General features: G+C 36.9%; 1 protein-coding gene across 1 annotated transcript; it reads left to right on the top strand.

Moving 5' to 3' along the window:
* Window positions 1-7944: 7944 nt before the first annotated feature.
* Window positions 7945-18001, top strand: LOC146671731 (immunoglobulin lambda-1 light chain-like). The gene is made up of 4 exons (XM_085405228.1): window positions 7945-7984; window positions 9920-10245; window positions 16735-16768; window positions 17503-18001. Exons 1-4 carry the CDS (start codon window positions 7945-7947, stop codon window positions 17823-17825), a joined length of 723 nt encoding a protein of 240 aa, XP_085261354.1. The 3' UTR covers window positions 17826-18001.
* Window positions 18002-23102: the final 5101 nt, after the last annotated feature.

The following is a 23102-nucleotide window of genomic DNA, read 5'->3' as shown; positions in this document are numbered from 1 at the left end:
CATGTTTTGCTGTCTTTTTCCTTATTTTAATAAAATGCAGTTTAAAATATTCATACATGAATTTTTATTTTTATTTTACATAAAAAACCTTAATTAAAGTGTTGTTCATTTAAACTGTACTCATACTTCTTTCTTTCTTGCTTTTGTTGTTTTCATCTTATTTTTGCCAGAAAAGGCTTAAGTATGTGTTGTTTGTCACAGCGTAATGTACAATCGCTGCACACCAGTGAGCAGTGCTTCCTAAGTTTAGATAAACATACAAAAGGTCACAGTGACACTAAGATGACGTGTTGTTTCTACCCTGCATTAATTTGCATCCTCGGTCAGTGAACCATCACCTTTCTCTCTCTTCTCTTCTTTCCCCGGATGCACCTGCATGAGTTCATCTATTATTTATAGATATATGTAAATGAAGAACTGTCAGCTTTCTGTTTTAACTAGTCAGTTTTCACAGCCGTAGTCATCAAGTAATATTTTTATTTTTTCTCGTTAAATATAAAACGGAGTAGAAGAGCTTCAGCTGTGCACATCATCTTTTTTTCAATCATGACCCAATATATCATATTATTATTTTAACATGCATTTAACATGCTCTAAATTACATTTAATAATAAGACAGAATTAAACAAAAATTAATCACCAATTCTAAAGTCTGACTAGAGATACTGTTAGTATTAGTGGTCACTCATATTTCCAGGAGGTGTTCATCAGGTTGCAATAATATCTTTCACAGTCAAAACCCTCCAACAGATTTTTCAGATTTTTCTCAAATAAAAAATGGCTTACTTGCTTTTTTTTTAAGAACAAGGGGAAGCATATTAAAAGACCTGTACCACAGCGCTTTACTTTGTGTCAAAGACCTCTTTACTAAGCAGCCTTAGGTCCACTTGCTGACTGTGTATAAGTTTGCAGTGTGTACTGGATAAACTCCCGTTTTTGTAATTATTCAGTTTAATTTCTGCTGTTACTGATAGATAGATAGATAGATAGATAGACAGACACTTTACAATTATGATAAATATTACAATTAAACCTACAGTTTAATGTAATATTTAGGGGAAGGGAGACATCAGTAACACCCAAATTCAAAATAAAAAAATAAGTTAGCCTCCACTCAAGACAATATCACAAAGTATGCAGTTTTACCCAAAGCTCCTCCTTCTGTCAGTCTCTCAGTTTCAGTGACATATTTAATGGTTCACACCTCCTCTAATCATCCTACAGAGGCAGTGAAATTTCTTTCCAAGTTACAAGTCCATTCTCAGCACACGGTGACAACATGCTGGTGACTCTCTGTGCTCTCATCACTGCTCTGACATGTATAGATCCTCATTTATACTTCAGATTAGTTGTTATTTGTTGGATTGATATTTCAGTGGGTTTCTCTTCTTATCATTTGCAGGTGTGAGTGGTGTGACGGTGCTGACAGAGAAACCTGTGTTATCAGTGAGCAAAGGAGAGACAGCCACCATGGACTGTAACCTGGGGACTGTTACTAATAGTGAGGCGCGCTGGTATAAACAGATTCCAGGAGGAGTTCCTCAGTATGTGCTGAGGATGCATCATACCTGGAGTTCTCCAAGCTATGGCTCTGGGTTCTCTGCTCCAAAATTTACATCCACTCATCAGTCAACAACAGATTATCGTTTGATCATCAACAATGTGGAGGAGGGAGACTCTGCAGTCTATCACTGTCAGACATGGGACAGCTCTGTTGATGAGTTCGTATCACAGTGATTTACACTGTGACAAAAACGTTCTCACTGATACTTCTGCTTTTGGGGACTCTTTCACATACTGTACACTCACAACTCTTTTACACGCACGTTTTCGTCCTTAATCAAGTTTTGAATAGACGATAATTTCAGTAAGCTTTATAGCGATAACTGTTGCATTCCATCTGCAGTAAAAGTAATAGTACTCAGTAAATCCTATTTACTCTTTCACCTTAGGGTATATTTACTTTTCATAGAGCTACATGCATGCAAATACTCATACTGACGACATCAACAAACTTCTAAATATCATATCATGAACATCACTGCCATGAAATCCAGGATTTCAGTTTGTGCCTACTACACTGAACAAAAATATAAACTGCACATTCCAGGGTGGCCTTTTGTTGTGGGCAGTCTGAGGTACACCTGTGCACTACTCATGATGTCAGATCAGCATCCTGATGTGGCACACCTGTGAGGTGGGATGGATTATCTCAATATAGCAGATGTGCCCACTACCACACATTTGGACTGATTTGTGACCACTGTTTGGGAGGGATGGTTATATTGTGTATCTGGGATGAATTTTAGGTCTCTACGTCCATCCCATGGGGAATGGGAGCAAAAACAAAAGTGTTGCGTTTATATTTTTGTTCAGTGTATTTTTCACAGTACACTTTGAAAGTACTCAGAATAAAGGAAAAAAACATATATTTTAACATAAAAATTCCTGCAGCAGTTACTTAGTTTATTAACTTACCATTCAGTAATCTTACCATCTTTGCCACTGGATTTTGCTCAGACAGATTCAGAGCTTTAAATCCTAGAACAGCTAATACTATTTCATTACTGACGGGACAGAACTGTCGACTCTTTGTACTACTCCTATTCTAGTGAAGTTGTATCACAGTGATTCAGACTGACAAAAATCTGAATGAGATACACTGCAGTGCTTATGTATTCCTAGTATTAATCAGGCAAAACCATAAAATCTTCAGGAAAGCAACTAATGACACAGAGGAGAAACTAAATGTCTAAAGAGACAGAAATTGTTTGAAACACGTAAGCAGTGTTTTGAAATATCAATTAAGGAAATGAGATGTTGGCAGTGAAATTTGGCCTGAAGAGGATGTTGCAATTCCTCATGCCTTATTGGTGCCGTTTTGTAAAGCCATGTATACAAACTGAGTCACTGTGGTATTCGGTACCAAGCTGACTGTAACAAGTACTTTTAACTGAAAAAGATTTTCTGATGATTCATGTTTTCATATGGTTATATGTTTTGTTGTTGTTATTTTATATTCATTTTTATTTATTGATTTAATTTTATTTATTGCTATTATTTATTTATTTATTTTGTGGCGGGGGGGGGGGGGGGGGGGGGTCACTTGTATTTATACCCTCTGTTAATTATGTGTAACAAGGAGAAATGAAACAGGGGGAACGTTTTGAACATATGAAGAAAATGAGGTGCAAAAAATGCATGGAAAGTCATATCTATGAGTAATTTGAACGTAATCCTGCCACTTTGTGCATTCCCAACTGACGGTCTAGAAAAAGGTGTCTAATTTACCAAGCTGTGAAACAAGAAACATCTCATGATGGTAAAACCACTGAGCTCTCTCACAATGCTTGCAACCTTATTGTTGCGAAACATACTGACAGCATTGGCACAGTTGGGGTCATAATCTGGAAGTGGAAAGACAATCATTTCGCCATAACCGGTGACAACCAGGTGGTCCCTGAAAGAGTTCAGACAGAGTGAAAAGAATCCAAGGACCATCTGTAGAGAGCTACAGAAAGAAAAGAAAACAATCAGTAATGCACTCAATTTTTCAAACTATAGCCTGTATGCAAAAATTCACTGCTGAAGAAAAATCATGTTGAAGTGCATTTAAAGTTTGCTGAACAACATTTAGACATGCCTGAGAGATCACCATACTGGGAGATATACAGTCTTGTCAGATGAGATACAAATTTTCATAAAATGTAATACTTCGGATGGCACAATAGACACCATGCTTGGAAGCCAAAAGCCACTGCAAATCACCTCCAACACAGTGAAGATTGGAGGTGGAAACATCATTGTGTGGTGCTGTTTTTCAGCATACAGCTCTGGCATATGTCATATAACTGAAGGAAGGATGAGTGGAAAATGCACAGAGACAATCTTGATAAAAAAATATGCTGCCATCTGTCAGGACATTGAAGATGAAGAGCGTGGACATTTCAGCAAGACAATTATACTAAATGCAGCCAAGGAAACTCACAACTGGTTTCAGAGAAGGAAGATAAAGTTTCTACAATGGCCCAGGTAATCATCTGACCTGATGACCTGAAAATCTGCACAATCTAAAATAGTTTCAAGTTGTCGTATGTACAGGAGACATGAATCCGTTATATTAAAATTGTGCGAAAAGGTGTTAAACCAAATGTGTATATTTTTATATAAATGTTGTTCACTAAAATGATGTGAAATATGTTGTTGATCACTCTTATTGTTTTCATAATATTTTAATTTGTGTTGAGGTTGGCATAAATTAAAATAAGATAGGTAGGCCTGTTTTATATTTCTTCAATAGTAGTTAACAGCAGCGGTCCCCAACCCCCGGGCCTCGGACCGGTACTGGTCCGTAAGTCGTTTGGTACCGGGCCGCGAGAGTTGAGGCTTGGGTGTGAAATGTATGGTTTTCAGGGTTTTTATCGGTTTTCAGCGTTATTTTGTTATCGTTTTTATAGTTTACTCGGTTTTCCTGGGTCTTTTCACGTGTGTTATGAATAAATCTTCTTTTTTTCGGTACTGGTACTAGTTTTATTTTGTTGTATTTATCCACGACACCTTAAAGGCCGGTCCGTGAAAATATTGTCGGGCATAAACCGGTCCGTGGCGCAAAAAAGGTTGGGGACCACTGGTTAACAGTGTTACTAAAGTTAAAAGTAAACTTTAAAACTTTAAAAGTAATAAGAAACTGGCCTAACATTTTTTTTTTAAAAGAAAGAAAATTACTCATCACCTTTAAACTTCTCCCTCTCTTCCTGCCCAGCATGCACCTGCAGGTCTTAGTGTCTCATTCATAACCTCACGTTATCAGTTCTCTGTCAAATAAACTGATCGTACAATATGAACTGCTTACTGAAAATGTTTCAGTTGCTGTCATTTGGTCATTCAGAAACTGTTTTATTTTGGTCAAACAAAACTTTATGTATTGTCAAGAAAGTCTAAATAAAGTCTGTACTTTTTTTTATTTTTTTATTTTTTCAAAAAAAAAAAAAAAATCAAACATGGAGAGCTTCTGGCTGTGGTAGCATGTCACCAAATGTTTTCACAGAAAAAAGTCAGAAAAAAAATCTGTCTCCAAAATTCTGAAATACAGAGAGCACGCCTACACAGTGCTGAAGCTGAAATTTTGCACTTGTTAAAGGCTCTTTGGAATATAATTAAAAATAATCAAATTTAAATATGATCAATCAGATATGTTCTCTCTTTTTAAATGTATCTATTAGTTTTTATTTAGCAAGTTTTAATTTTCATCAAACTGATTGTTCGTGACAAGGTAACTTACAAGAATTGAATTTCCTGGAGGAACCCATCTGAGGGATAAAGTTTCAGCTAATCTAAGAAGAGCATCTCCTCCAGCTCTCATACTGTAATGTAACCGCTGTGTGGCAGGCAGGTATTGGACCCAAATGCAGGGCACAGGAGACTGAAAATGCTGCACTCAAACAAAATACAAAACAAAGAGTGGCCAGGAACAAAGAAACCAACACTAGGAAAACAAAGAGCAGGAAAATGTGCCACCATTAGGGATTGAAAGTTTTCTGCTTTTTATTTGTTATTTTTGAAAGTTTTGACATAATTATATTAATTTTATCCTACAGTTTCTTTTAACTGCTGCATCTTAATGGTTTATCACAATGTGGGAATTTCAAGCTGGAAACTGGTTTCAAAAATCATGATAAACTGTTTTTATACATCACATTTATAAACAGGCCATTCTCATTTACAGACATTTAGTTACGTAATTAGATGATTTGTGCAAAGCCAGGCGTGTCAGAGAATAAAATACAGAGTTGAAGTTGAAATTCTAAACTTCATGTTGCTTCAGAAAATGTAAATCTAATTGTAATTTTTTAAACAAAATACAAGTTAAAGTATAAAATATAACAAACCAAAATCCTGCCACATTTAGGATATGGAGAAAGTCACCATTCCAAAATACAAAACAAACAAACAAATTTATTAAAAAGAATGGAAGATGATGATGTTGCCACAGGGTAAATGCACAAGACATTACCAACACCAATAATAATAATATTAATAGCACAGACAAGAGAAAGTAAAAAAATCAAATGCTCCTCCTCCTGTTAGTTGTATTAAATAGCTCTTCCACCATCATCTCTCCACTCAGTTCTTAGCCCACACTGACAACATGCTGGTGACTCTCTGTGCTCTCATCACTACTCTAACATGTAAAGTGTCTTGAATATACTGAAGAAAAGACTTCATGTTAGAGTTAAATGTCAGTGTGTTTGTCTTAACTCCATGTGTTCTTGTTGTTTGCAGGTGTGAGTGGTGTGACGGTGCTGACACAGAAACCTGTTTTATCAGTGAGGAAAGGAGAGACAGCCACCATGGACTGTAACCTGGGGACTGTTACTAACTATGCTGCTGCCTGGTATAAACAGATTCCAGGAGGAAGTCCTCAGTACGTGCTGAGGATGCATCATAGCTGGGGTTCTCCAGAATATGGCTCTGGGTTCTCTGCTCCTAAATTCACATCCACTCATCAGTCAACAACAGATTATCGTTTGATCATCAAGAATGTGGAGGAGGGAGACTCTGCAGTCTATTACTGTCAGACATGGGACGGCTCTGCTAACAGTGGGGTATCACAGTGATTCACACTGTGACAAAAACCTCCTCACTGATACTTCTGCTTTTTGATGCTCTTTCACATGCTGAAAAAAAGACACATCCGAGAAACACACTGAAATCCCACCACCTTCAAATACTGTGTTATTTGTTTTGTTTTTTAAATTAATTTTAATATTCATCATTGAAAATATGAATAAAGCAAGCAGAGGAATATAGAGATATTATTGAGCCAAAACATGTCAGAAGTGGACTAATACTGTATATAACTAAAAGTTATCTATAAGTAATAGAAATTTAGTAAACACCAGTCTCAGCTCTTAAATAGTGATAACTATACATCAGGCAGAAATAAATATAAGACGAGAAGAAAACGTGTGATGTGTGAGGATAAGGGCATTTGCATTTAAACTGCTCTGAATTTGTTGAGACTTGTTCTACCTCATGTTCTTATAAACGTTACTGTTTATTCTTTTCACATAAGTCCTGCTGACATTTCAGCTAGAAAGAGATTGGTGTTAACACCTAAAACTGTCAATAATCAGTTATATAATATTTATTCCCTTTACAACAATATTTTCGTGAGCAATATGTCATGACAGCCATAAGTGTGTCGGTTGAACATGAGCCAGAAACATTTAATTGATGTTATTTGCATTATAAATGATTTTTTATTCTATGAATGAAAATCATTGTGTTGAATCTCCTCCTGTCATGGTCCTGGGTCGGTGACCCAGCGCTTTAAGTTTATTATTATCATTTTCCAATTTGTTATCATGATTATTATTATTGTTTGAGTTCTACGTGTTATATTCGGTCTGCCTCTGAGTCTGCGTCTGTATCTGTCTGTCTATGGTGTCACCCCGTCTGTTTGTGAATCTGTCTGTTTAGTTCAATGTCTGTGTCTGAGTTTCCTGTTTTATTGTGAAGGTCTGTGTCATATGTGAGTGTGCTCAGTCTCGTCAGCTGTGATTTCTCCCAGGTGTGTTCCCCTCCTGTCTCTCATCCCTTGATTACTGCCGTCTGTGTATTTAAGCCCTGTGTTTCTCTGTGTCAGTGTCGCGTCGTACCATCAGATTATGCCTGTGTGTTTCGGTTCTCCATATTCCATGTTCACTTCATGTTTTGTTTTCGTACCAGCAATAAAGCTGAGGTTTTTGAGTTTCAAGTTAGTGTCTGAGTCCTGCGTTTGGATCCTCCTCTCCGCCTGCCCGCACACAGAGCCCTGACACCTCCTCCTTTGGTTTGCCTCTCCTCTGTGTCTTTAAGTGTCAGTATCGCTTCACTTCTCACTACAATCCCACTCACATCTCAGCTGAACAGTAAAGATCATTTACACCTCACACTGACAGCATGCTGTGGATCCTGTGCACTCTCATCACTGCTCTAACATGTAAGATCTTCTGTTTTAGGGTGTATATTTTTGGAGGTAAACTTTTCAAGTTGTCAGAAGTGAATTTAGTAAATTTCTTTACTAAGACCACCAGGTACCAGAACAGCTTCTTCCCCACAGCTGTCAGACTCCTGAACTCTGCCTCCTGACATCTGACCCACGTTAACACATGGACTGAACATACACACACCCACAATGGACAACTGTACCCTCAAACACACAATAATAACATGGACTGAACCACCACTCACAACCACTAGCACTTTATATAGCCTCTGTAGAAATTATCCACACCCTCACCTTCACAACATACTTCATACCGTGTACATTATAACATACCATAATAGACCCATTTCTGTAATATACTTACTAGAGATGGCACGATACCACTTTTTTATGTCCGATACCGATATCATAAATTTGGATATCTGCCGATACCGATATGAATCCGATATAGTGTTTTTTAATCAACAAAACTGGTTTTTTAAATATCTTGCTGCATTTCGTATAAGTTCATACTCAAGTTTAAAACAACAACTACACTAAAGCTATTCTGTTATACCTGTATGCAAAAAAAAATATTTCATAGTTCAGCAATACTGATCAATCTAATAAACTTAGACCTACACCATCCTCCCTATTCTGGTATCTTAAAGAGTACTTAGCGTAAATATTAAGCAACCTAACCAATAGGGTTCCAACTCCCAGCAACAACAAAAAATAAATAAATAAAAAATAGGGAACAACCCCTCACGCTCTACCTCATGATGCTTAATCGACGTAATCAACCTTAATTTGATGCAGTGTGAAAAAAAATGCACAGAAATCAATTATTTTTCAATATATTAAAATATTAAATAGATTCAACATCTTTCTTCAACAAAATTGCAGACTGCACAGATGGTACCTTCCCAAAGGAAAAAGTACTATAGCTTACTAGGATATATATATTAGACTTAATAGTTACTATATACAGTAATGGACTTCTATTCATTTTACATCAAAATAAAACTTTGGGTGTCAGATAATTATTTATTTAAAGCTAGACATTTTAAATGAGAATAAGAAAGAAAAGTATGTCTTTGTGCCCCCTTTTCCCTGCTATCGCCCCCCCCCCGGCTAAACTTTGCTAGATCCGCCCCTGCAGAGTTACCAGCGTCAGCTACGTAGAAAAAGATCCTGGTGTAGAAAGTAATATTAAATAAATTCTAACAACAGCTTATCAAGCTTAAACGTGCTGCTGTTGTTCAGCCACTGGTTTCCTCTTTCTGGTGCAAAGTGGGCCAAAAACAAACAAGAGACACGGACTCGCGACAGAAAAGCCGATCAGCTGATCATTAAGCAGTTTCATGATTGAAGTAGCAGCAAGAAGAGGCAGTCGCTCCATATATCGTTTGTTAAGCTTAACGCAGGAATGCTTTACAAACATTCAGAGATGGACTTACACACTTGCTTTACTTCTCTCGGGGATAACTTTGTCGGAGATGAAATGCCGGGTTGCTAGCGAAGCTCCACATGCTATCCAGACCACCGACAGGTCCCGCATGCCACAGCCGCTCTATCACGTGATGCACACTGCTCCTACGTGCTAACGTTCTGAGGCGAGTTACGGCGTGTTGCAAGTTTTGTGAGGTGCTTTCGTGATATTTAATGGATCGGATTACATTTTTTATTTTTCTCCGATATCCGATCCAGTAATTTAGGTCAGTATCGGACCGATACCGATACGTAATATCGGATCGGTCCATCTCTAATACTTACATATCTATATTATTGCTAATATATATTGTAATATGTCTATATCACTGAAGCACTTCTGGATGGATGCAAACTGCATTTCGTTGCCCTGTACCTGTGCATGTGCAATGACAATAAAGTTGAATTCTATTCTATTCTATTCTATTCATTCATGTTTTTGTGTGTGTTTCCTGGCAGATGTTGATGCAGTGATCGTGTTGACCCAAACACCTGCTGTCCACACAGTTTCTCCAGGTCAAGAAGTTGTTCTCAACTGTAACATAGAGAGATATGATGGGAATTCTGTTAGATGGTATAAACAAGTTCCTGGAGAGGCTCCTCAATATGTTCTAAGATTTCGTCATTCTAGCAGCTCACTCAGCTTTGGAACAGGATTCTCCTCAGACAGATTCAACTCTAAATCCTCATCAAACATTGATTACCAGTTCATTATCAAGCGAGCAGAGACAGGAGACTCTGCAGTGTATTACTGTCAGACATATGATGACTCTGCTTCTGCGTACGTATCACAGTGATTCAGGCTGTGACAAAAACCTCCTCAGTATTACTTCTGCTTTTAGAAACGCTTTCATATGCAGATAATATATATATCCAGTGAACTAAGTGTAACCCACTATCTTTAGACTGTGTTTTTAAACACTGGAATGTTGTTGGTGTTTTTTTATTCATTTTAACCTTGATTATTAAAAGTATAAAAAGAAAAGTACCGAAAAATACATCTCATTCACTAATATTGGCCCAAATTATAATATGTAAAAACACATAAACCAAACTATCCAACATACGGTATTTTATGTTTTTGAAAGTTATTTTTAAATAATAAAAAAATTATAGACTTCTCTCAGCTCTTTCATGGTTGTAATTGTTTAATTGTTATATTCCAGCTGCAGTAAATGTGACAGTAACCATATTCTATCTGTCAGACAGAACGAATCAATAGAAATATACACTGGATTCATCAAAAACACATTTTTAAATGGAGAAGCAAATTCTCATTTTATTTAGAGATGTGTTTATGATGTTTGTCTTAATTGTACACACATTTATATTTAATGTGTACATGTTCTGATTTTGACATGGTTACATATATAAATGTTGATGTTTTTGCTTTTGAAAATGAAATAACATTTTTTTTAACCTTTCTAGTTGGTTTTCCCTCATTTCTCTCATTAACAAGAAACAACTAGAAGCTGAAGTGTGCCAAGAACAAAGGTGCTGCTAAGAAAGATATCCATCTCTATCTGGGTGTTTAAAATAGTTCAGACAGATTTAGTACCATATAATAAACCTTCATGTTAGATGTTTATAAGTCAGAAAGTAAATCTAGAAAATTGAAGACAAGAACACTAGAGATTTCATTCTTTTACCTTTTTTCAATAACATTATTTATGTAAGTCAGGTCTTTAAAATATGACCATGAACTAGTAACACTGAAGGTGTGATTTACTACACTAAGTGTAAATACAGTTGAGATCGAAATAACTCCATTATAGATTATATATTATAATCTTATTATATATTATATATTATATATTATATTATATATAGATTATAAATCTAAAACCTGAAAGACAAATACTGAGTCGCAGACCCAGTACTGTGACATATACACTGATTAAGTCATTATATTAGTTTTTGTAGAGCAAATTCAAAGAAAATTATATGATATCATTGAGTTTGAAACAATAATGCTCATATAATGACAATGTTCACTGTATGAAATTATGAATTATTAATATCAGTAATTTAGTCTTTCATAAACAAGCTGTTTTTCTGAATCTCCTCCTCTTTCAGTTCTGCTCCTCTGTCTTTATAAGCTTCAGTATCTCTTCTCTTCTCACTACAGCCCCTCTCATCTTTCAGGATCAGTTTCTCAACCTACTATCATAGTGCTGGGGACCCTCTGTGCTCTCATCTCTGCTCTGACGTGTAAGATGTTCTTATTGATTTTAAAATCTGTATATTTTTAGGTAAATCTTTCACTCATTTTTTTTTCTCGGTTTCTTGGCAGATGTTGATGCAGTGATCGTATTGACCCAAACACCTGCTGTCCACACAGTTTCTCCAGGTCAACAAGCTGTTCTCAGCTGCAACGTAGAGAGATATGATGGGAATTATGTTAACTGGTATAAACAAGTTCCTGGAGGGGTTCCTCAGAAAGTTTTCACTATTCTGGCAGCTCACTTGAATTTGGAACAGGATTCTCCTCTGACGGATTCAACTCTAAATCCTCATCAAACATTGATTCCTAGTTCATAATTAATCAGGCAGAGACAGGAGACTCACAGTCTATTACTGTAAGACATGGGACAGCTCTGCTAACAGTGGAGTATCACAGGGATTCACACTGTGACAAAACCTCCACACTGATACTTCTGCTTTTTAAGACTCTTTCACAACCTGGTAAAAGACACCTCTAACAAACAAACCTTCAAATAGTGTGTTATTTGTTTGTTCATTTTTTTTTTAATATTTGTCATTGAAATCATGAACAAAGCAAACTGGGGAAAATCCATATTCATCCATCCATCCATCCATTGGCTTCCGCTTATCCTTTTCAGGGTCGCGGGGGGCGCTGGAGCCTATCCCAGCTGTCAGTCAATAACTACTCATATGCAAAATCATATACAAAAAGCAGACCTACATTGTATGCATGTACGTATAAGTAATATAAATTTAGACACCAGACTCAACTCTTAAATAGTTATAAACATAGATTCAGCATCATTAAATGTAAGAAAAGAAGAAAATGTGTGATGTGTGACGATAAGGACATTTGCATTTGAACTAAAATTGTTCAAGGAACTGCCTGTAATGGTTCAAGTCTCTGATGGAGCTGATGGAGAGTTTTTAAATGAGGACAATTCACTTTACTTTGTAACAGGATTCTCCTCAGACTGACTAAATTCCACATCATCCTTAGACATGGATTTAGAGTTAAAAGGAGGAGGGTAAGCATTGTACTGCACTGAAACATAGACTCTATTGCGTAGAACATAACACAATCATGAATACTGTGACAAAAAACAAACAAAACACAACTGAGTGACTGAGTTAACATTTCCAACCATTAATTGTAGAACAAAACAAATGAATACAAAAATGAATTTGAGTGTCTAAAACCAAAATGTTTTGGTAAACGCAAATTAGTCAGTCCTCTAATTGTTGTGTTTAACTCTCAAGATGTAGATGAGCGACACTGCTATTTGTTTTTGTGAATTGGGGAACTATATCAAAACGCCTGTATCACAGTGATTTCATTTGTGAGAAATACCACAAAACTCATGTGGCTCAACTTTGAAACAAAAAAGGAGCCCACACAGTTCTAGTACTAAAATTATTATTTTTTTTAACTCTTTATTCAGTTGTTCAATATTCATAAATGGCGTAACATTTTATCAAATGTTCTCCTAATCCTAAACACTCCAGTTTCATGTGAATTTCCAGAGAAGTTCATACATTTCAAGGTTGTTGATTATGTAATTATAGCAGGTAACTGTAAGGGTTAGCGGGATTCTGATCTTTTTTTTTTCTTGTCCAAACATAAAAACTGGTAATGGTAAAAGCATCAGTAATAAACCTGAAGGACATAGCAACCATCCATACATACATACATCTTCTTCCACTTATCCAGGGCCGGGTCTCAGGGGCAGCAGCCTAAGCAGAGGACCCCAGACCTCCTCCAGCTTCTCTGGGGAAACATCAAGGTGTTCTGAGGCCAGCCGAGAGATATGCATATGCGGGGTCTGCCCCGGGGAATCTTCCCAGTCAGACATGCCTGGAACACCTCACCCAGGAGACATAGCAAACAATTTTTCATAATAAAATGCAGTAGCACAATTTTAAGGGAGAGGAGGGAGACATCACAATCACCAATATTTATTAATACAAAAACAGAATTACCCTCCACTGAACATAAATTACCCAAACATCGCAAACTACGCAGATTTAGCTCCTCCTCCTGTCAGTCTCTCTGAGTTTCTGTCACATATTTAATGGTTCACACCTCCTCTCCTCCTACAGAAGCAGTGCCCTCTTTCTAGGTCACAGGTCTCAACACACAGTGACAACATGCTGGTGACTCTCTGTGCTCTCATCACTGCTCTAACATGTATGGAACCTCATTTACACTTCAGATCAGTAGTTATTTGTTGGATTCATATGTGCTTGTGTTTCTCTTGACTCCATGTCTTCTTGATGTTTGCAGGTGTGAGTGGTGTGACGGTGCTGACACAGAAACCTCCTGTTTTATCAGTGAGGAAAGGAGAGACAGCCACCATGGACTGTAACCTGGGGACTATTGATAACACTGTCTATTGGTATAAACAGATTCCAGGAGGAGTTCCTCAGTTTGTGCTGTATTTTCATCATAGCTCTAGTTCTCCAGGCTATGGCTCTGGGTTCTCTGCTCCAAAATTCACATCCACTCATCAGTCAACAAAAGATTATCGTTTGATCATCAAAAATGTGGAGGAGGGAGACTCTGCAGTCTATTACTGTAAGACATGGGACAGCTCTAACTCTGCTGTATCACAGTGATTTACACTGTGACAAAAACCTCCCCACTGATACTTCTGCTTTTTGATGCTCTTTTTTCACATGCTGACAAAAGACCCATTCAGCAAACTCAGTGTAAACCCACCACCTTCAAATAGTGTGTTTATTGTTATTTTTGATTTTAATGTTCATCAATGAAAACTCATCCACTTCAGACAGTCTGCTAATAAATACTGAATTACTTGTTTTGATATATTTTTACATTCATCACTGAAAGTATAAAATATCGAGGAGTATAATGACCACCAACAACACAAATTGCCATATATATGTACACAATTATGTGCATTTTAAATTATGTGCATCTAACACAATTAAACCTATTATGTGTGTGTGTTTTTAAATAACAGCAATTTGACAAACGGTTGTCTAAAACTCTGATAACTGTCACATTCTAGCTGCAGTAAATCACATTAATCAACCTAAACAGATACTGATAAAGTTGCAGCTGAATATTAAAGGATGTTTACACCTCACACTGACAACATGCTGGGGTCTGTCTGCTCTCTCATCACTTCTCTAAAGTGTAAGACGTTCTTCTCATCTGTTTCATAGCCCATCGTTTTGGAGAAAGACATTTCACTCATGTTCTTTCTGTGTTTGTTGGCACATGTTAATGCAGCGGAAGTGTTTATCCAGATACCTGCTGTCCACAAGGTTTCTCCAGGTCAAGAAGTTGTTCTCAGTTGCAATATGGTTCAATTATGTTGGATGGTCTAAACAGGTTCCTGGAGGGGTTCCTCAGTTTGTCATTCTGGCAGCTCACTTGGCGTTGGAACAGGTTTCTGTCCCCAGAGGTGGGAAGTAACCAAGTACAAATACTTACTTACTGTACTGTAATGATAGGTTTGTAGCTTGAACCTATTCGCTGGAACGTTGAAGGCAATATAATTACACAGCAAGCAAGACACGAAGTAGGCAAAGTTCTTCATGTTTCTCGTGCACGGGAGAGAACCGGACAAACGCCGTTCCTTCGCTTGACCCCAGTTGCTCTCGTCCGTTCTCCCGTAACACTGCTCTTTTATTGAGGTTACATGAATATGCATAGGTTCATTAACATATGACGTCTACATACACACAAAGAGTACCTTGCCTTTGTGTGTGTGTGTGTGTGTGTGTGTGTGTGTGTGTGTGTGTGTGTGTGTGTGTGTGTGTGTGTGTGTGTGAGGTCAAGATGTGACCCTGTGAAGACTCCCCAAAGCTGGTGCCAGGAGTCTAGCGGGTCCATCTGAACAAAAGGCTCTTATACTTAAACAGATATACGTGTGTTTGCTATGCCATATATCAACAAGAGAAGATACGACCTCTCCTAGGAGGTGTGTGATCTATGCCAGAACACTCTGTAGAGGAGTGAACGCACCCCCCTCTTCATGCTACACAGAGTTGTTGCAGACCTCCTAGGATGAGACATTCTTTCAATCTACAAATGATTATATACTTCTAAGCATATATGGTTAAATATTTCTAAGCATAAATGACAATCAACAATACAAAACCTAACACTTAAGTACAAAGTTTTCAACAAGCTGTTCTCAACTGCAACATTGAGAGAGATGATAGGAATTCTATTAGCTGTATAAATAAGTTCCTAGAGAAGATCATCTGTATGTTTCTAAGATTTCTCCATTCTGACAGCTCAAAAGCTTTGAAACAAGATTCTCCTCAGAAAGATTCAACTCTACGTCCTCATCAAACGTTAATTATCATTTAACTATCAAGTTCGCAGAAATAGAAGACACTGTACTTATCACAATGTGTTACAAACCTCTTGGCAGTACATATGCTTTCTTAGACTCATTCACTTGAGTATAGTCCATACAACCTCCAGATAATGTTTTATTAAACATTGGATTGCTCATTTATTAAAATCCTTTTTTTAAAAACCTTTAACCTGCTCAAATACAACATTAAAAAAAGCTGAAAGCTTTTATGTCGGCTGGTACAAACAGGTTCCTGGTTCTTCTCCTCATTTCTGAGATTTCATCATTCTCACAGGTCAACTGCATTTTCAGCAGGATTCTCCTCAGACAGACTAATATCTAAATCCTGACCAAACACTGATTTGCAGTCTTTTATCAATCATGCAGAGACAGGAGACTCTGCAGTGAGTTCCTGTCAGACATGGGAAGACTCTCCCAAAAATGCTCCGTCATAGTGAACCAGACTAAACAAAATCTCATTGAGAGACAGTGAATCTCTGTTTAATTCAGATCAGTAATGAGTACTTAATTAAGTCTTACACAAAACAAGTGACAAGAAGGAATAAACATGACTACACACAGAGAAATGCAGTTATAAAATACAAACAGACTGATGAGGGAAATGAGATGTTGACAGTGAAAGTTGGTCTCTACAGGATGTTTCAGTTCCTCTCCCCTCATCAGTGACAGTCAGGAGGTTTTTGTACAGCCATGTATACAAACTGAATCACTGTGGTATTCGGACAAGGCACCAAGCTGATTGTGACAAGTAAGTGCTTTTTAAATGATCATAAAACAAGAGAGATTTTGCAAAACTCTGCTGATGACTACTTAGTTCAATATTTTTCTTGTTCTGCATAATTTTTATGATTTTATACAACATGAAATAGTTTGAGGTTGTTGTATGTGCAGGAGACATGAATTCTTTATATTAAAAAAATTGAAAAGGTGTCAAACCAAATTTGTATATTTTTATATAAATGTTGTTCACTAAACATTATGTGAAATAGGATATCATCTGTTCTTATTATTCTCATAGTGTTTTTATTTAATATTGGGGTTGGCATTTCAAAAACATATATAAGATTGTTTTCTTTTTCTTCAGTAGTAGTTAACAGTGTTACTAAAGTTAAAAATTACTTTTAAGTGATTAGAACCTGGCTGTACAGTTTTTTTTAAATGAAAGAAAATTTCTCACAGTAACTGACATGTTATGCAGAAACCTCCAGAATTAAATTCACGACATCTTACATGAAAAGTTAAAGAGTAACTACTCATATTTTATTTTAGGAAAACTTAAAAAGAAAATCAATTGATATGTTGGGTTGTTATGTCTGTATATTTTTCCAAATCACATTAGTATTGTTTTCTTCTAATTTCATAACAAATATTATGTTTATTCCATATTGACTCTTATTGATGTCTCGATTTCTTCTGTTTTCATTATTTCATTTCATTTCCTTTGATTTTTCAATTTCCTGAATGTTCTTCATGTATTTTCAGGCTCCAGCCTCTCTCCTCCTGTCCTGACAGTCTTCCCTCCGTCCAGTGCTGAGCTCCAGTCCGACACAGCTTCTCTGGTCTGTCTGTCCAGTCAGTCTGTGTCTTTTGCAGATGTGAGCTGGTTGGCTGGTGGGAGTCCAGTGAGCAGTGGGATCTCTACCAGCACTGCTGTTCAGAGACCAGACCAGACTTACCAAATCAGCAGCTCTCTGACCATCCAGACATCAGACTGGAACATGGATAAGGTTTATACATGTAAAGTGTCTTTGGGCTCACAGACTTCAGAGAAAACCATCAAGAAGTCAGAATGTCCCACTGAATAGTCGAGGACCAGAATGTGCATTTAAAATCTGCTTCTTTACTGCTTGTGCTGTTTGTTCATTACAGTTGTTACATGTTAGAAATCAGAATAAAGCAAAAGGTTTAAGTCATGTATTCTTTTGCTGGTTTTTGACAAGTATTTTCAGGAATTCGTGTTTTGCAATAAATTAATAAAAGCATTGATTTAAAAAATGTGTTTTCTTGTGAGTAAATGGGAAAATGTATCACTGTATTATAAATAACATAAGTTTAAGGTTATTAAAATGAACTGTTAAATTTTGGAGAGGGGCACAGAGAGGAAAAAAACACTCATAAGCACACCACTTTTTAAAATATCTTCTTCCCATAGTTAAAACATAAGTATTTTCTGACATACGTGCTATGTAATATTTGAACACTAGAGAGCATCATTTAATAATTCTTCCTGAGTAACAGAGAGAGCAAGTGTCACCGGTTTAAAATGTTGCAAATGAATCTTCACACTCAGTTAGTGAAGCATAACCTCTGCTCTTCTGTTTTTTCATGTCCATGATGCACCTGCAGGTGTTATAACCTCATGTAAATGAAGTATCAGCTCTCTGTAAAATAAAATGAAAATGCTGTTTACTGAAAATTTTTTAGTTATTACCATTTGATCATTCAGAGACAGTTAGCTGAATCCTGTTTGATTTTTGCCTAAACATAACTTTATTTACTGCCATGGAACACTAAATAGAGTCCAGTTATGAAATGAAATGTTACACCCCAAAACACATAAAAAAGGAAAGATAACGCCCCCGCTCTAATCTCCCAAGGAAAGACCAATGCTGCCACAGGGTTGCGCTTTCACAACAACCAGATATTTTGTTAATTTCAAAAGGTAGCAAGTAGTGATGGGATTTCCGGCTCTTTTTAGAGAACCGGCTCTTTCGGCTCGGCTCACTAAAAAGAGCCGGCTCTTTCTGCTCCAAACCGGCTCTTCAGGTTGTTTTGTTGCTTTAATTAATTTAATATTAACAACAATATAAAATTATGCACAAACGGAATTACTAATGTAAAAAAAAGTGGTTTTATTTATATATATTTATATATGCTGTGGCCCCTAGAGACAAAACACGTACAAACTCCAAAAAACATTTCTAGCGTTAACTGAACTTCCAAAACAGAGCTACCTAGATCACTTAAATTACACAATTGAAAGCATATGTGTATGGTTTGTGTATTTATACACAAGCACTCATATATATTCAAATAATTTTTTTAAAAAAAGTTAATTTACCTGTTACTACCACACACCAAATCTGGTCGTTGGTACTTTGGTAACAAAAGCTCAACACTGTCTTTTGTACGTGTTTTGAAGTTTGTATGTGCTTTGTCTGTAGGGGCCACCGTAAATATACTTTTATTTATTCACTCCACATAAAATGTAATAAATAAGTCATATAATACAAAAATCAACTATTCACATTTCAACTTTTAACTATTTAAATTTTCAGCTTTTTCCTTTTAAACAAATTTAAAGGGAAACAACACAAAACACTGCAAACCACAACACAATTAAATATAAATTAAAATATGAAAACAAAAAGAAGATGCATATTCTCTGTCATATGGACCTGCATGAATAAACTTTCTGAATCCTTTATCATCTGCAACTGAAAATACTTGTGGATGATTACTATACCTTTCTAATGTGACGTTGTTGTCCCTGCCTCTCTTTCTCTCTCTCCCTCCTGCTCTGTTCCTGTGCTACTGAGTGTAACTACCGCCCCTCCCCCCTCTGCCCAGTGCAAAGCACAAGGCTCGCGTGTGGAGTGAAGTGGAAAAAAATTGCGAGAGAGAGGCTGAGAGAAAGAAAAACAAACCCACGGCTCGCGATAAGGAGCCGGCTCGCGTCGTTCACGTCAAAGATCCGGCTCTAAGAGCCATTTCGTTCGCGACCGACACATCACTAGTAGCGAGCATCAAGATGGGCATGGTCAAAACAACAAACAAAACACTCTAGAAATGAAACAGAACTGACCTACCTATAACGAGAAACCCAAAAGAAAATACTGGCCTCTTACCTGTCTCCCTAACCTAAACAGGAGAAAAAGGTTTTGTCAGGTCACAAATTTTGAAGCCAATATGATAACCTTATCCCACCAACGCTGTGGACGTCTAGCTTTTGAATCCAATTAAAATCAAATCACTCATACTGATTCTCTGGAAAAGAGCAGAACAGACTTAGAACAGAGTTTATTAAACATTGTCATATGAACAGCAGAACAGTGCATTTACAGCAAAAATAACACATAGCAATCAACACAAACAAAAGCAAAGCAACCCCGGGGTGTAGAGCCTTAAAGCACAAACACAAACACATCCAATATTTAGGGACAGTGATCCCCCCCTCCTATCGTTTGGTATTCTTTCTTCCTTTTTTATTTCTCTTCATCTTCTTTTTGACACTCTTCCACATCCTGATAACAGAGAGATCAAGCAAACTCAGTATAAACCCACCAAGATAAAGTGGTGGGTTTACATTATCTGCAACACATTATGCAGATAATATTTTGTAGTTTTTCTCTGTCAATTTTTGCAAATTTCTCAAAGCAGAATCATCATAACACTCATTATGCAGTTCTGACAAGCAGTTAGGGCATTTTTATGACACAGACCTGTGCACAGGACACCCCAACAATTAAAACAACAACAACCTTTTCACATTCGCCAAAACATGAATAGTAAGTCAGTCACTTCAATTCTGGGATGAATGAATGTAAATTTTTCACCACCCTATAAAGACAGAGTGATTGAAATATGACTAATATCTAATAATATAATATCTAATATCTAGCAACTCAAAGCTAGCAACTTGTGCTTTTTTTGGTCCAGAGTCTCACACAATTAGTTTATAAACATTGTTCTGTTATTTTTATTGATTGTATTTTTATTTTCATTTAAATTTTCACTTTAAATAAAGAAAGCCCCAGAATACACACACATTATTCACACACAAAGCCTCACATCATCAGCTTTTATTATTATTGTACTGTAGCATATGTCTGATCAAAAACTGTGAAGGTTCTCAGTCATCCAGGTCATCTTCTTTCCAAGCTTCTTAGAATTTGATCAAAAACATGCTAATTGTGAATATGATTTCAAGCCACAGTAAGACAAAATTGAAAAAAAATGAGACTACACAAATTCATTTGGCATTACAGTTCAGTAATTTCACTAACTCGTGCTTAACTAAAATTCAGTCAAAATAAAACAAGACTGCATCAAACTCAGAGTTATGTTCACTGTATGAAATTATCAGTAATTTATATCACTTAATTTAGTTTCTATAAATAAAAGCTGTTTTGCTGAATCTCCTCCTCTTTTACTTCTGCTCCTCTGTGTCTTTATAAGCTTCAGTATCTCTTCTCTTCTCACTACAGCACCTCTCATCTTTCAGCTGGACAGTTTCACCACCTAATATCATCATGTTGGGAACCCTCTGTGCTCTCATCACTGCTCTAACGTGTAAGATTTTCTTCTCATTTATATAACAGTTTGTATATTTTGAGGTAAATCTTTCACTCATTTATTTCTGTGTTTCCTGGCAGATGGTGATGCAGTGATAGTTTTGACCCAGACACCTGCTGTCCACACAGTTTCTCCAGGTCAAGAAGTTGTTCTCAACTGCAACATAGAGAGATATGACAGGAATTATATTAACTGGTATAAGCAAGTTCCTGGAGGGGTTCCTTAGTATGTTCTAAGATTTCTTCATTCTAGCAGCTCACTCAGCTTTGGAACAGGATTCTCCTCAGACAGATTCAACTCTAAATCCTCATCAAATATTGATTACCAGTTCATTATCAAGCGAACAGAGACAGGAGACTCTGCAGTGTATTACTGTCAGACGTGGGATGACTCTGCTTCTGCACCCGTATCACAGTGATTCAGGCTGTGACAAAAACCTCCTCATTATTACTTCTGCTTCTGCTTTCCCTTACAGATTATAGATTCATCAAGAAAATTCTAAAGAAAACGTATGGTGTTATTTTTGTGCCACTATTCTGAGCGCACGTAAATAAAAACGCACCACCTTCAGATAATGTGTTTTTAAATACTGGATTGCTAGTTTTTCCTTCTTAAGTTAAAAGTATCAAAAGGAAAACAATGAAACACATTCACACATTATCAGATAAATCAAAATTCAATTTCTCTCAATCAATTTGGTGCAATTCTCACAGCAGAAAGGTCATTCTGACCAGTCTACATGCTTTGCTCAAAACAGTTAGGGCATTTTTCATAATTCACACTCAACCGTGCAAAAGACAATGTAACTATTTTATATTTGTCAAAACATGAATAGACTGTCAGTCACCTCATCTCTGTGATAAATGATCATTTCCCCAGCCTGAAGACCAATTCATTAAAATGTTTAGTTTTTTGTTTAGTTTTGAGATAGAATAGAATAAACCTTTATTATCCCACAAATGAGAAATGAGGTTTAAATATTTCTGTAAGGAATAGGAACACCTTTTTAGACAGCGCATCTTGAAACTAGAGAATTTACACTCGTTCCATTGGCAGATCTTTTCACTTGTTCCAAGCTTTTGTTCTCTTCCTGCCCAGCATGCACCTGCAGGTCTTAGTTCTCAGGTCTCATTCATAACCTCATGAGAAATGTTGAAATACAGAGAGCTGAAGCTGAAATTTTGCACTTAATATCACTTGTTGAGGAACTTTGTGTTAGGGTACCTGGGTCATCGACCAGGAGTTTTGAGTTTTGCATTACTATTGAGCTTTGATTTTGATTTTGTTTATCATTTCTAGTCTTTTGGTTTCTTTGTTGGAGTTCTCTGCCTCATGGTTTATGTCTCTGTGTTCCATAGTTGCTCTGTCTCCCCTGTCAGCTGTATCCCCTTGTCAAGTCCACTTGTCTGTGTTATGTTTCCTGTTTTACTTTGAAAGTCCATGTCGCATGTTAATGTATCTGGTTTTGCTTCCCTTGTCTTGTTAGCCCTGATTTGTCCCAGCTGTGTTTCCCTCCTGTCTCCCATTCCCTGATGGCTCCATCTCTGTATTAAGCCCTGTGTTTTCTTTGGTCTGTGTCGCAATCTCCATTCTCCCATGCTGTCCGTCCACCTGCCCGCTGGCCAGCCCAGTTTAGCTAGCCTTCAGTTTTTGTAATAATATTATTAATGGATTGGATTTATATAGCGCTTTTCAAGGCACCCAAAGCGCTTTACAATGCCACTATTCATTCACTCTCGCATTCACACACTGGTGGAGGCAAGCTACGGTTGTAGCCACAGCTGCCC

Source organism: Rhamphochromis longiceps, linkage group LG4 (genome assembly GCF_057381845.1).
Source record: "Rhamphochromis longiceps isolate RC_006_pf linkage group LG4, R_longiceps_female_GT1.1, whole genome shotgun sequence".
NCBI classification, from domain to species: Eukaryota; Metazoa; Chordata; class Actinopteri; order Cichliformes; family Cichlidae; genus Rhamphochromis; species Rhamphochromis longiceps.
This window is presented reverse-complemented; position numbering and strand designations above follow the sequence as displayed.

Excerpts from the sequence above, each read along its gene's own strand:
- LOC146671731 (XM_085405228.1), top strand. The coding sequence starts at position 7,945 with ATGCTGTGGATCCTGTGCACTCTCATCACTGCTCTAACAT. Across the intron at positions 10,246-16,734 it reads ATGACTCTGCTTCTGCGTAC|GTATTCGGACAAGGCACCAA; the intron begins GTATCACAGTGA and ends TGAATCACTGTG. Across the intron at positions 16,769-17,502 it reads CACCAAGCTGATTGTGACAA|GCTCCAGCCTCTCTCCTCCT; the intron begins GTAAGTGCTTTT and ends ATGTATTTTCAG.